At 36.5% G+C, this 10045-nt stretch overlaps 1 protein-coding gene across 3 annotated transcripts in view; it reads right to left on the reverse strand.

The window, feature by feature from the left end:
- LOC102598415 (uncharacterized) overlaps positions 1–9107 on the reverse strand; it is a 31346-nt gene extending 22239 nt beyond the window's left edge. For all 3 annotated transcript variants that reach the window (XR_001473065.1, XM_006337945.2, XM_015307259.1), the window contains exons 1-4: positions 8876–9107; positions 4011–4224; positions 3762–3919; positions 3512–3657 (exon numbers count right to left, since the gene is read on the reverse strand). Coding sequence is in view for 2 of the 3 variants with exons in the window: in XM_006337945.2 (XP_006338007.1) it covers positions 3512–3657; positions 3762–3919; positions 4011–4224; positions 8876–9071 (714 nt within the window). In the remaining variant the exon portion in view is untranslated. The remainder of the gene's footprint in view (positions 1–3511; positions 3658–3761; positions 3920–4010; positions 4225–8875) is intronic.
- Positions 9108–10045: the final 938 nt, after the last annotated feature.

A 10045-nucleotide genomic window follows, 5' to 3' on the forward strand; every position in this document is an offset into this window, starting at 1 on the left:
CCCCACCCCCAAAAAAAAAAAAAATTTACATATTGAAGTCTAATCCCTAGATAAATGGTTATCATATTCCATGCAATCTTTTTGTTTATATCACCCTAGTTCTTGTCAGGTGTTATTCCTAATAAGTGTTTATGCATATATTTGTATCCTCTTGCAGTCCTTTTCTTTTCTAACTTATCAACAATCGTATGGGGCTGCATCAAACAAAAATGGAAGTCGATTGTCATCTATTATGGCTCTCATTTGCTGGTCCCGTGTGTGTGTGTGGCGGAGGGGGGGGAGGGGGGTTGTTTACAATTGGAAAATTAGATGACATCTTATTTTTATGGTAACTGATGTTAAATCGTTTTATAGATGAGCCATCCAGTCTACTCTGGCAAAGATCTCACATTGGGGCTGTGTTTTCCACCAATTTCACTAGTGATTGACGGAAAACTATGGTTGAAGGTACTTAGTATGGAGAACAGAATGTATTTCATTTCGGGAAAAAATCATATGATCTAACTGAGTGTAGCACTGATTCGGAGATAAGGTTTGAGTGGGTTGAGCATAGCAAGAACTTAATACCAAGGACGACAATCAACAGGAAGATTCTCCTATGGATATGCCAGTCAATGCGAAGAGTGTCAAAGAACCAAGGTAATGTCCTCAAAAGAGAGAAACATGGACCAAACCTTGCAAGTTTTTTTGCTCTCAGAAGTTCAATCACTATGACCGTTATTTGAATGTGGTCGCAGTACAGAAACATATAAGGTCAGTTACTATTATGCCAGAGAATACATTAAATGCAGGTTGGAAGGATGTAGCAACAAAAAGGAAGGCGTCACTACTAAAAGAACATTTATTACATGTGAGAGAACACCTATTACAAGTGAAAAGCAGAGTGTTGAAGGAACTAATATTGAGGTGCTGGCTAAAAGAAAATGGAAGATCAATGACTTACAGATGATGCAGTCAACTGAGAACCCCATCAGAGTCAAAGAAGCTACCTACCCTTCAAAATCAGATCTCCTGAGTAGATGCATAGTTGGAAGATTCATTGGCGACTATGAAACTCCAATTCTTAATGAAGTGTCTAGATGGATTTGCAGCACACGGAAAGATGCTAATGCTGTTCAGATGAATGACATGGATGGTTTCAAATTTCTATTTGAGATTACGATGAGGAAGATGGTGGAACATATTTGGTTGGTGAATGGAGATGGCAGCGAAGCACCTGGGAATTAAATTGGTGGAAACCAACGTCAGGATGAATTCTGACTAATAAAATTTGTTAGCCAGAATTTTAGGGCTATCATTTCATTTACGGAACCAGAAAATCATGAAGGAGATGAGAATTGCGGTGGCTGACAGGAAACAGAGGAAGAGACAGAACCCAAGAACCATCTGTGAGATGGGCTCGAATTGATAAGTTGGTAGTTAATGATAAGTTGGTAGTTTATGGGCTCAAAAGGTTCAACTTAATTGATAAGTAGGTAGTTAATGGGCAGCAAGATTTACTAAGGACTATGGAAAGGGTTGAGGGTTGAGGGTTGAGGGTTGTGGGTTGTGTGTGGAGACTTCAACATAACCAGTTTCTCAACCGTAAAGCAAGTGGGGGCTGAATCTCTGAATCCATGTCTGATTTCTCATAGATTATAAATTACTTAGAGCTGGTAGATCCTCCTTAATTTGGGGATGTTATACATGGATGAGCAGATATAATAGACTCAGTTCCTCAAGAATTGTTGACAGGTTTCTTGATTCTACTAACTGGAAAACAGAATTCAAAAGCATCAAACAATCCATCCTTCCTAGAGATAGATGGCATCTATCACAGTTCAATTATACTCATGAGAATCTACAAACAAAGAAACAAACAAACAAAAAAGGAAAATACAACTAAGCAAGATACTTCTTGTGCCAGGAGAGCGTAGAAGACAACAAAAATTTTACATTGTAAAGTGACAGGACATTTATAGCAACTTTGTTTGAGCATGACTGCCAGAATCTACTATGGATATGCTGAAATGCTGGAACAAAATGGAAGGTAGTGAAAGCCAAGAAGTGGTGGAAATCAATATATGGTGGACTGTATCGAAAGAGAGAAATGCAAGGTGATTTGAAGACAAGAATATCTCTACACAAAGACTTAGATGAACAGCGTAATGTCTTTTTATTTCTGATGTAAAGAGAACCTTGTAGAGGATGCTGAATAGATATTATGGAATCTCTAGTAGATTGTTTGTTTAGGGGAACTGTAAATACAGTTTCTAACATTTCCTTAATGATGATGAATATACTGTTACCCTTTTCCATTAAGGAAAAAAAAAAAGATGACACCTGACATCCCCCATGGTGTATTTTTAAAAAAGGAATAAAAATAGACCAACACCAAAAAGCTCATCAATCTCCTTAACCACAACAAGACAGTACAAGGACAATTCATATGTATCACAAGGTTAAGGAAAATTCTAGTAGGCCTATGCCCACAAAGGTACATGTTGAAAGACCTGAACTAGTAACTACAAGCAAAAAAGGAAAAACAAAAACTAGATTTTAGATTTCACTGACTTATGACTGAATAAAGTTCATTAACTTACCAAAGCGAACAATGCCGCAAATTTAACCCACTTAAGGTTTCTTTCTGGCAGATCCTAATGTTGACATTTCTACAGTAACTCTCTTCTACTAATATTTTGTTTTTGAAAAAAGTAACAGCTCTCCTCTACTAATGTTCTTTTCCACATACGAAAAAAGAGGTTTTTGTTAGTTTCTGCAAAAGTGAAGCCAAGGCTTCTCCTTTTGTGTAAGCTTGAAACCTATAAGAGCTAGTGAGTTTGTTTTTGCTTTTTGGATCAAATAAGAGCCAGCGAGTTTTCATTACACAACTTTTCCAATAGACCCTTCTGCACAATTTCCTTGTAATTTTGAGATCACACTAGATTTCACAAAACTAAAAACCTTGGAGAGATTAGCAGCTTTCTATCTACATCAGTTTTAATCTTTTTTTAAAAAATGGTAATGTATCAGTTTCAATCTTTCTTCCAAAAAGGTTATTTAAGGCTTCAATTGGAATAGAAGTATTTAACTCTACGAAAGAATGTAAAGAAAAGAAAGATGAGAGATATAACCACATCAATTGAAAAACCCATAAAATTAAACACAGTTTTCTGAAAAATTGGATAATGTTGGTTAGCCACTTATACCATTAAATAAGGATCACATTTCTCATGATTTGGCATGAACCATAGGTCTAGTAAGTTTTTTAGGCTTGGCAAAGGCATTGGTATTAACGAGCAGCTAAAAGTTGAGCTATAGGGCTATAAGTGCCAACATATACACAGAAACAGCTCTAGATCCCTACAGGAACGGGTAAAAGTAATAAATTGAAGCAAATAAGACGGTTATCCCACACAAGCCTCAATGTACACATAATATAAATAGGAAAAAGACCTAAACTATTTTGATACATACATAAAAGTGATGACAGCAGAAAAACCATTACACAGCTAAAGATGAATAACTTTACCTGGAATAGAAGGACAATGATGACAAGACAAACTCCAATAGCCATTGAACTGCTGTAGTAAAATGGAACCCAACTACTTACAATAGGTGCTACGAGCAGCAGCATTATACCAAATGCAAGAAACAGCAGACGCCATCTTTGTAAATCTGCACATCGTAAAAAGGAGGTAACTAAGTAGTAGACAAGAAACAGAAGGAAACAGATTCCACAGATCCCTAAAGTCCCAAGCATAACAATGCATATGCCCAACCTTCTTCAATAGTTACAGTAACAGAACCAGAAAGACCACCAACAAGCTTCACATCAAGAATTCTATCCTCGTAAGGGGACATGACAGAGTTCCATGGCCCTTTCTGTAAATTCTTCCACGCATCATGTTCACACTGGCACAAGCCAAGAGAAGAATTCCTGAAAGATAGAAATCCCTGAGTCAAAATCTCCAATGGAAAAGACTAAATCATGTCAGAGAAACTTGAGAATAGAGGCATTCTCTACTTACTTGTGAAAGCATATCTGTAATTTTCCCAGCAATCTATCTGGGGTTACTGCTGATGGGGCCCAACTAACTCGATATGCACTAGAATAACTGCTAAGTCTCCATCGTGATAGACCGGTGATTAGTATGCGTTCACATAATACATCGTCTTTTGACAAAGGGTCTGTCACAAATTTAATTGGAGTCACATCCAGTATCTGATTTTTCAATTTGACACCTGTCATGTCAAAAACACTAAGTTGAGTAATGCAAGATTGAGTGCTAACATCAAGATAGTATTCTCTGACAACTTATGTGAGTCAGCATCTGATTCATTTTCACTATCAAGGATATCAATCTCGAGAAAAAGCTATTTTATGCAGACCTACAGAAATTAAAATTATTCAAGTTTGCGGCATTTTATTTGCCCCCAGGAAATTGAGTATCTTCAAACCTTTAGAAAGCTATCGTCTAGAGTGTTCTTGTGCCAGGTTAAAGATGCAAACATCGGTCTTTGTAACATCTTAGTTGACTTGACAAATCCTTTATGGACTAAATCATATATATAGTTTATAGATGTCATTGTAATGCTTTCAGATAATTGGAATTGAAACAGTTGAGAAGTTTGTCACAATTGTTCATTTTTCAAATGGTATGTTGTCCAAAGAATCCACAATTAATTCCTTGACTTCTAGCTTTTCTCTTTCTCAATATTCTTTTTGCCAGTGTATCACTTATGATCTTTTTCTTTGCTTAATCACTACTGCTAACCCTGCATCTTTTTTATCTCTCCTTGAGCAGAGGGTCAATCGAGACAACCTTCCTGCCATCACAAGATAGGAGGTAAGGTCTGCGTACAAACTACCCTCCTCAAACCCCACATGTGGGATTTTACTGGGTTTGTTGTTGTTGTAGTCACTACTGCTCACCAAACAGCCCAGGATTCACCTCCATCTTTTTACTACATTATGCCTCCAATATATATATTAAAGGAGTCTCTATGTGGCTTGGGTATAGCTGTGTTGAATGGGTATAAGTGCTTAATGTCTCTCCTGCAGAATGCATTAAAAACAAGCCAAAAGTGAGCACAACCGAGCAATTTAACCGGCACTCGTACCAAGATCCTTCCAAGCAATATTTTGCTCTACATTTTTTTTGGTTTAGAATTTTTGCTCTACAATTTATTTATTTATTGATAATGCTAACATTCTGTATATTAACAGGCATACTAAACAATTACAAAAAAGGATCTTCCTGACTATTTTCCTTTTACATAATGTCTAACACATCAAAATATCTTCTGTTTCTTTAAAGCACTCCTAACTACACCAAAAATAAAAACAGACCAAACAATTCATCTTCAACTTCTTAATAATACATTGCTTATCCTCAAAATCTTCATACAGTCCACCAAATACATGTTGGGGAAATCCTCCATCTCTCCTTCGCCTTGGACAAAATACCTTCTCTGCCCCAACACTCTGGTACCTCCTTTGCCCTTTGCTGGCATCACCCACTAGATACCCCTCAAGTTAATCAAAATTTTCCAGATCTTTGCAATGTAAAAAAAGGTAGTTACTTATCGCTGTCTTTTCCCCACACAAAAGCTCTGGAACATAACTGAAGTCCCTTCTTCTCAGTTCTGCCTGTGTTAATACAGCCTCTTTTGCCACAAGCCAAGTGAAGCAAGCTACTTTATATGGAATCTTCTCATTCCAGATCATTTTCCATGGTCAGCATCCCACTTGGCTGTTGACTTAGATCAGTTACCTATATGCTTCATTCACTTTATATTTTCCCTGCGTATTTCCTTGTGATACCATACCATCCACATCTCCAGTTACACCCTCAAATTGGGGTAGTGTTCTATAGAACTCAGTTATCCTCAATCCCCAATCATTTAAGAGTCTCCTAAAGGTTAAGTTCCAAACCTGTTCAGAATAAACTTCAGCTACTATTGCCTCCTGTTGTTGGCCTAAGTTGTAAATGTCTAGAAAAGTTTGTTGCAGAACCCCTTGCCCCATCCACTAATCCTTCCAAAAGTTTATATTCACACTATTCCCTATTATAAACCTTGATTTACTTATCATTTTGGCCACAGATTTCTAATGGATCTCCTCACACTGCATCCATAAGGGATATTTACTGGATTGGTGGTCCAATTTCCTTCTCCCCCCATTTTCTTCTAATTACTTCCTTGCATAAAGGATTTTCTTCGGAAGCAAATCTCCATAGTCATCTCATCATCAAACTTTGGTCCTGCGCTTTCAAGTTCCTGATTCCCGTTCCCCTTCTTTCTTGTTAATTGTCAAGATATCCCATTTGACTGAGTGGATCTTCTTTCTATCATCATTACCCTGCCACACAGGAAGTCTCTCCTTAGTTTATCATATCTATCCACAACACTAGCAGGGATTGGATATATAGACATCATGAAAGTTTGGAGAGCATCCAAAACACTATTAATGAGTGTCAAATCTAACCCCAAGGCATAGGTATTGCATTTTCCAATTTGTCAGCTTCTTCTGGCATTTCTCCATCACTCCATTCAAGACCCCTTTGATTTTCTCTTTGCTCCCAAAGACATGCCCAAAAAAATAATATGTGATTCTCCCACTTTGCCTCCCAAAATATCAGCTAGCATATGAACCTCTTCCACAACATTTACTGGTAAGTGTAGCTCTAACCCCAGTTAATATGCAGCCCTGAAATGGCCTCAAATACGATGAAAGTAACCCTCAGAAATCTGAGTTGATCCTTGTTAGCATTACAGTATATTGTAAATAGTTATTTCCATGTTGTTGTCTTAATCTGGAATTAACTTCAACGTTTTTGTCCATTGAAGGAAAGCTAACACACGTGAGAGTAGCAACATACACTCCATGACAGTCATGAATGTAATCTGGAGTTTCAAATTCTTAAATTCAAAGTGCCACAAACGTGAGTTGAATCAAGTGGTTGTTATTGCATTAGTTTGGAAACACTTTAAGGAGCTCATACACAAAATTTGGGGCCTATTTAGAGAAGATTTGAGCTGATATCCATAAAATCCGCCACTGAAGAGCTCCGAAGCTCAAATTTTAAAATTCAGAGTGCCACAAATGTGAATCGTTTCGTGTGAGTAACATATAAAAAGAAGCGAAACGCCGAGCGCTCATATCTAAAATGTGTCCCTGTTTAGAGAAGATCTGAGTTGCTCGGGATAGAAATAATTTTCAACTCATTGAAGAAGATGACTTGCTGCAAATTTCCTGTTTTTGTGCCCTTGGACAGTGAAGGAGGAGCTGAGCATTGAAACATTGAAGAACAATTCGGGTACACAACCAGTTCAGCTCCACGAATTGCTGCCCAGAAAGTTGTTAACTTTGTGTCCATGAAACACCAGAACCAGCTGCACTTTGTCTCCACGAAATTTGTTCATTCCCACGAAGTTGCTGCCTAATTTTACATTTGAAATTGTTACTGTCTTTTGAATGAGAGTTTAGAAACATGAAGAAGAAAGCTGAAAACACCGGCAGCCATTGAAGTTTGTCCAAAAGCTTGAGTTTGAATTTCGACTTGCCACAAACGGGCTCCGTTTTGAGTGGTTAATATATCAAAAGAACTGGCACGTCAAGAGGAGCTCATACCTAAAATTTGGGGAGATTTTGGAGAAGGTATCTGGTGGTTTTGCATCAATTTATACCTGGAAAAAAATTCCAGACTTGTATGATGCGGAAATAACCACTAATTTACTGTTTTCTTTCCATTTTTCTTTAGAGCTCTTTAACTAGATTACATTGAGTATTAATCCTACTTGCATTAATCATGTTTGTTTTTGTGTGTGTATTTCTGTCGTGCCAATTTCTTTGGAGCTTTTCTTGTTTGACTTTGGTGCTAACTATTTGATTCAAGTATGTTAGGTTTTAGAGTCATCCGTTATTCATTAAAACAAAATTCATTCTGTCCCTAAGGTAGGTTTGAGACTCGTGACAAGCGATTGATATGAGCAAGAATGGTACAAGTATGTAGTAGACAAAAAGGGAAAATTTCTCTTTCCACCTACTTCTCCTAATCCTCATCAAGGAATTTTGGGCACTTACTCTAAATCCCATAAAAATGAGAGATAAAAGATTGAGATAGGAGCAAGGGAATGAATCGTGGCAACTCTATGATGAAAAAAGGAAAGGACGTGCGGAGTGAAGTAAGAGAGTCGCCACAAAACCAATCTAACCTTCTTCTTTGTTCTTAACACAGACTCCTAAAAACGAGCCTACACTTAATGAAACAACAAGTATGGTAGTCTCCTTGAATAAATGACTTGACGTGCTTGAAAACATGGGATTGGAAGCTTTACCCCAAGATAAAGAAAATCTTTTGAGACCTTGAATGTACAATAGTTAAACTTGACACTGTGAATATTTTGAATGAACAAAGCGTGAGAGATAGCTTGTGTTCATGTGAGCTTAACAGGTTAGGCACCTCTAGTTATCTCCTCAACCCTTAAAATACATAGTAATTCCAATTTCATTGATAATTATACAATATATGTGCACATAACAGGCAGTCCTTTCAATACTGTTCAGGTAATCAAGTGAAGACGATACAATCTCCAAAGTCCACAAATATATCTCATGAACTCTTTCACTATACCCTAAATATAGAGAAGGTTTCTAGTCACAAAAAAATTGTTCGCTAGTTCGGCTTCTCAATAAAGCAACATGTAACTATAATTTTCAATGGCTATTTTGAACCTTTTGAGTTGATGAAGTATTTGTGAGTATTAAAATTGTCAAAAGTAGCAAAATTGAGATGCCCCAAATTCAAATATAGACTACACAAGAAGAATATGTAAAGGAGAAAGTCATAAATTTAAAAAAAAAAAAGAGAATTAGTGGAAATAGAGTAACCTTGGAGAGCAGCAACGTGAGCAGTTGAAAGAAACAGAGAGACGCAAAAGAGTACGGGAAGAAGAAAAGCACTTCTGCCGAAGAATAAGAGGAACCCCATTAATGGATCCACTTCCCAAACTCCGCTTCTTCCTCTTCCTCTTCCTCGCTTCCTCTCTTCAGTTTGAAATGAAAAAAGAATTCGAAGGCTGTACATGCCTCGAGAAGAGCAACCAATAGGTACTTGTGTGAGACTTCCTCCCACTCTTAGGACCCGTTTGGCGTATATTTTCCAAATAAAATTAAGCAACTTTCACATATAGCTATCATAATTAAATTAATTATTCTCCTTAGCTAAAGTTTTCATAATTACTAACCGTAGCTATATTTTTAAGTTGCTATAGCGATGATCGGCATTCGGCTGTATAATTCTCTTTTTTTCAAAGTTTTATACAAAATTGAATTCAAATTTTTTGAAAGCTAATGGCGGCAATCTCAACTAGGAAAATGTATAAAATATCTTAATTCACAGAATATTAGCTCGTTAGACTTTCCTACAAAGTTATGTCTTATTCGTACAATCCAATTGATTTCATCTTCGTACATCCGATTCAATCTCGGCGATAACTTAGTTTTCTCGGCTAGAAACATATATTTGATTTGCATTGATTCGTGTTTTTGATTTGCATTCATGTAGATGAGGAACTTGAAAAACACAGAACAATAGAAATGATTTGTATATGTAATTGTATAAATTTTCCATTAATAATTGGAGTTTCATTCTAACAGTTGTTTGCAATTATTCTAATAGATCGAGAATTAACTAATTTTTATCCCTGATTGTATAATTACTCGATTGATAATTGGAGTTTTGGTTGAAGAAATTGTTTTCAATTGTATTTGAATTGATCGAGAGAGACGATTTGATATATGCAATTTGAGTACGTAAATGTATAAAAGTAGAATTCAATTGTATAATCTACTATAGTTTATGTCAACTAGTATACGTCCGTAATTGTATAAATATATTCATCAATGATTGTTTATAGACTTGTATGTTTTGTATATGTATAATTTTACGTTATTTGTAGAATCGTATGAGTTGGTGTCGGTATGTGTATAATTAGACTTGATGGGGTTAGTGTCTTGTAGGTGTATAATTAGACTTGATGGGATTAGTGTTTGTATGTG

This window comes from Solanum tuberosum, unplaced genomic scaffold (assembly GCF_000226075.1).
Source record: "Solanum tuberosum cultivar DM 1-3 516 R44 unplaced genomic scaffold, SolTub_3.0 scf00001, whole genome shotgun sequence".
Lineage (NCBI taxonomy): Eukaryota > Viridiplantae > Streptophyta > Magnoliopsida > Solanales > Solanaceae > Solanum > Solanum tuberosum.